The sequence below is a fragment of the Fopius arisanus genome, unplaced genomic scaffold, assembly GCF_000806365.1.
Source record: "Fopius arisanus strain USDA-PBARC FA_bdor unplaced genomic scaffold, ASM80636v1 scaffold00011, whole genome shotgun sequence".
In the NCBI taxonomy this organism is placed as follows: Eukaryota; Metazoa; Arthropoda; class Insecta; order Hymenoptera; family Braconidae; genus Fopius; species Fopius arisanus.
Window position 1 is genome coordinate 247,396 of NW_011887750.1, and position 3,733 is coordinate 251,128.

The window sequence follows — 3,733 nt, forward strand, 5'->3', positions numbered from 1 at the left end:
CGAGTCCTCTACAACCACAGACAATCCCACAGAAAACCCGAGTACAGAGCCTACTACAAGTCCAACTACCGAGTCCTCTACAACCACAGACAATCTCACAGAAAAACCGAGTACAGAGCCGACTACAAGTCCAATTACTGAGTCGCCTACAACCACTGGAAATCCCATACAGGAGCCGAGTACAGAGCCTAATACAAGTCCAACTACTGCGTGGTCTACAACCACTAAAGACCTCACCGAAGAACCGACTACAGGGCCAACAACCAGCCGTACTACTGAGTCATCTACAACTACTGAAAATCCCACACAAGAACCGAGTACAGGGTCTCCTACAAATCCACCTACTGAGTTGCCTACAACAACTGAACAATCAACACAGAAACCAACTACAGAAAGTACTCCACAACCTACTACCCAATTACCTTCATCACCTACTACTCCAAATCCGTTCGACTCCTGTCCCCCCAGCGGCATCAACAACGGTAAATCATACTCCCACGAGTGCATTTGCGAAAAATACTACACGTGCTCGGATGCAGGACTGATCCTACACCAGTGCCCCAACAAAAAACACTTCAATCCGAGCACTGAAGCCTGCGATGAGCCCGAGAACGCCGGGTGTTCGAGACTTCCGTTAACAACACAAATCACACCAACCAGCTCTGATCCAGTCACCATGGAGTGCCCTCCAGATGGCAACAGAACTCTGATTCCCCACGAGACCAAGTGCTCCTCGTTCTACATTTGCGATAAAGGGCAGAAGCAATTAGCGAATTGCGTGCCAGGACTCGAGTTCAATCCGACCCTCCGCGTCTGCGATTATCCCGAGGCTTCTGGCTGCAGCAAGCCGTCCTCACAGACGAGATCAGTCATCATTGACGATTTTCATTTGAGAGTGTCCGAAGACATCGAGGCTCGTCATCATGGTCAACATCACCATTCCGATGATACGCGCGGGTGCATCGGCAGATGTTTGGGTATAGATCCAAACGAGGTGGAGCAATTGCCGCATAGGGACTGCAGAAAATTCTGCAAGTGTCATCTCAGGAGACCCCACGTGATCGAGTGCCCTCCTGATTTGCAATACAACCCTGTGGAGCGAATCTGCGATTATTCAGTGCACGCTGGCTACAAGGGACACAATCACCGTCAATAAATTATAGCTTAGACTGCATTCAAATAAGTATTTCCGATTCGATTCGACACTAAACATAGAAAATTAACAAAAAAGTTGACCTAATTTTCTCTACTCATAAAAGCAATGAAGCGAAAATTATGTTTTATTTTTATCATAATTTCTGTCCGTTAATGTGGAATCAATAAAATCTATCTAATTGTTGGCTTCCAATTGTTTTCCATTATTGAGATCATCTATGGCTGATATGATGCCTACTATCTGATATAAATTTTGGCTGCGTGTTTTGGAGATAAGGATAGAAACAGGTTATATAAAAGCGTTGCTAAGACAAATTCAATCAGTCTATTGATTTACAGTGATAGTTACTTCTTGAAGATCAGAGCCATGAATCGTAAGTTGTTTATAATCAAGAAAATCATACCGTATGAGGGCCAATCAGACGATGATGATGTTAAAAATAGAATAATCTATCGCTTTTATGCATAATCCAACAATCAAATCTTCTGTCTCTGCCTACAAAACGGAGGAGGCGAATATGAAAAATGAACAGAAACGATATTAATTTTACTATGAATAGACAGAAATCAAAATTTTATGATTGATCGATGAGTTATCACTGTTTTTAGCAATATCTGTAATTATGTTTTTTGTATGGAGCGAGCGACGCAATGAATCATGAGTAATTGATTTTCCATGTTTTGGGATATCTTTGTTGAAGGCCATATCAGAACGGATAAGAATTTTGGAGATAATAATTTTAAGGGCGATCGGGCCACCCCCCTGAAGTTAGCAAGCCAGGAGCATAATTTGGGAATTCCGACTGGCGATAAATAATGTATTAATTATCTGTTTTTTTTTTTTTTTTGTAACACGAAGAAAAGCATTTTTTCCATGATAGTTAGCGTTGAGCGGTGTTGTATAAGCACGAATAATTCTCCTGACCGCTATGATCGGGAGATAATTTTTTTTAATTTTTATTCCAACTATTTGAGTGGAGGGCAATCTAGAACACCCAATGTTTCGAAAAAAATCATGATTTTAAGGTCCTGAAACTTTTTAGGCAATAATTAATCAGAATTATCATTTTTTATTTTTATCTGAACTTTCTGATAGTCGGCTATGTAAATCGATATTTACCAGCGTAAATATTCTCGGGAAAACTCTCGTAGTCGAGTCGACCTCTCTATTAGTGCACAAAAAGATTGAATTTAATTGAGAGAAGAAAAGAGGTTTTTCTTCATTATGGCCAGATGGATATTCCATAGTGGAAATTCTCAAGAAAACTCGTAAGTTCTGAGTAGCGAACCTCTCTATTAATCCAAAAAAAGATTGAATTTAATTCAGCGATGAAAATAGAATTTTTTTCATTATGGCTAGATGGATAACTTCCATCGTGAAAATTCTCGGGAAAACTCGTCAGTTCTGACTACCCCACTTATATATCTATATCGAAAAAAAGAACAAGAATTTCGTCATGCCGCGAATACGATTTTCCCTGGGAAATTGCAGATCAATTTTTTCTTAGATAAGATTCCTGGGGGAACTCTCGAGTTCTGTATAGCCGACTATTAGAAAGTTCAGATAAAAATAAAAAAAATAATAATTCTGATTAATTATTACCTAAAAAGTTTCAGGACCTTAAAATCATGATTTTTTTCGGAACATTGGATGTTCTAAATTGCCCTCCACTCAAATAGTTCGGAAAAACAAAAAGAAAATCATTTCCCGATCATAGCGATCAGGAGAATTATTCGTGCTCACACAACACGGCTCAAAGCTAACTATCATGGAAAAAATGTTTTTCTTTGTGGTACAAAAAAACACATAATTAACACATTATTTATCGCCAGTCGGAATTTCCAAATTATACTCCTGACTTGCTGACTTCATGGAGGTGAGCGGGCCTAATGTTACTGATTCTCTAGTGAAAGTCTTTTTAATTGAACGAATCACCAGTTTTTACTGATCTCCCATGTTTTTCATCAAGGGCACTGGGCCACCTGTGCTTGGATGGCAGCATTGCTATTTGCGGTATATGCAGAGGAATTCGATGCGCAAATATCGATCAAATGTCCTGAAGTAAATTCAGGATACGCCCTTGTTTTTCTTCCGCACGAGTCAGACTGCACGAAATTCTATAAATGCGTTGGATCGCAAAAGATACTTATGCGATGTCCGTACATGAACGACCTCAAGAATAGGCTGTACTTCAATGCAGAACTGAAAGTATGTGATTGGCCAGATCATTCAGGCTGTAAGAATCGAATAACTGTGGGTGAAAGCTCAACTACAGATGTGGAAGAAGTTGAAAGCTCAACTCTTCATTCGAAGGAACAGGAGATGTGTCCCTCTGACGGCTCGAAAAACGGCAGGTTCTACCCCCACAATTATGACTGTATGAAATACTACCTATGCTCTGATTCAAAATTACACCCCCAGCAATGTCACGGAGGTGATTACTTCAACCCGAAATATCACATATGTGATAAACCTGCAAATGTCAATTGTACGATGCCGCCAGTAACTGAACCTTCGTCTACCCTTAATACAGAACATATTGAATCATCAACACCGACTGAACCTTCTTCATTGCCA

General features: G+C 40.1%; 1 protein-coding gene across 3 annotated transcripts in view; it reads left to right on the forward strand.

The window, feature by feature from the left end:
- Positions 1–1,340, forward strand: part of LOC105262760 (mucin-2) — a 3,161-nt gene extending 1,821 nt beyond the window's left edge. For 2 of the 3 annotated variants that reach the window (XM_011298523.1, XM_011298525.1), the window contains exon 3: positions 1–1,340. In XM_011298523.1, the coding sequence (XP_011296825.1) occupies positions 1–1,156 (1,156 nt within the window). In that variant the 3' untranslated portion in view covers positions 1,157–1,340. The other variant, XM_011298524.1, reaches the window with a different exon arrangement.
- The last annotated feature ends 2,393 nt before the right edge of the window (positions 1,341–3,733 follow it).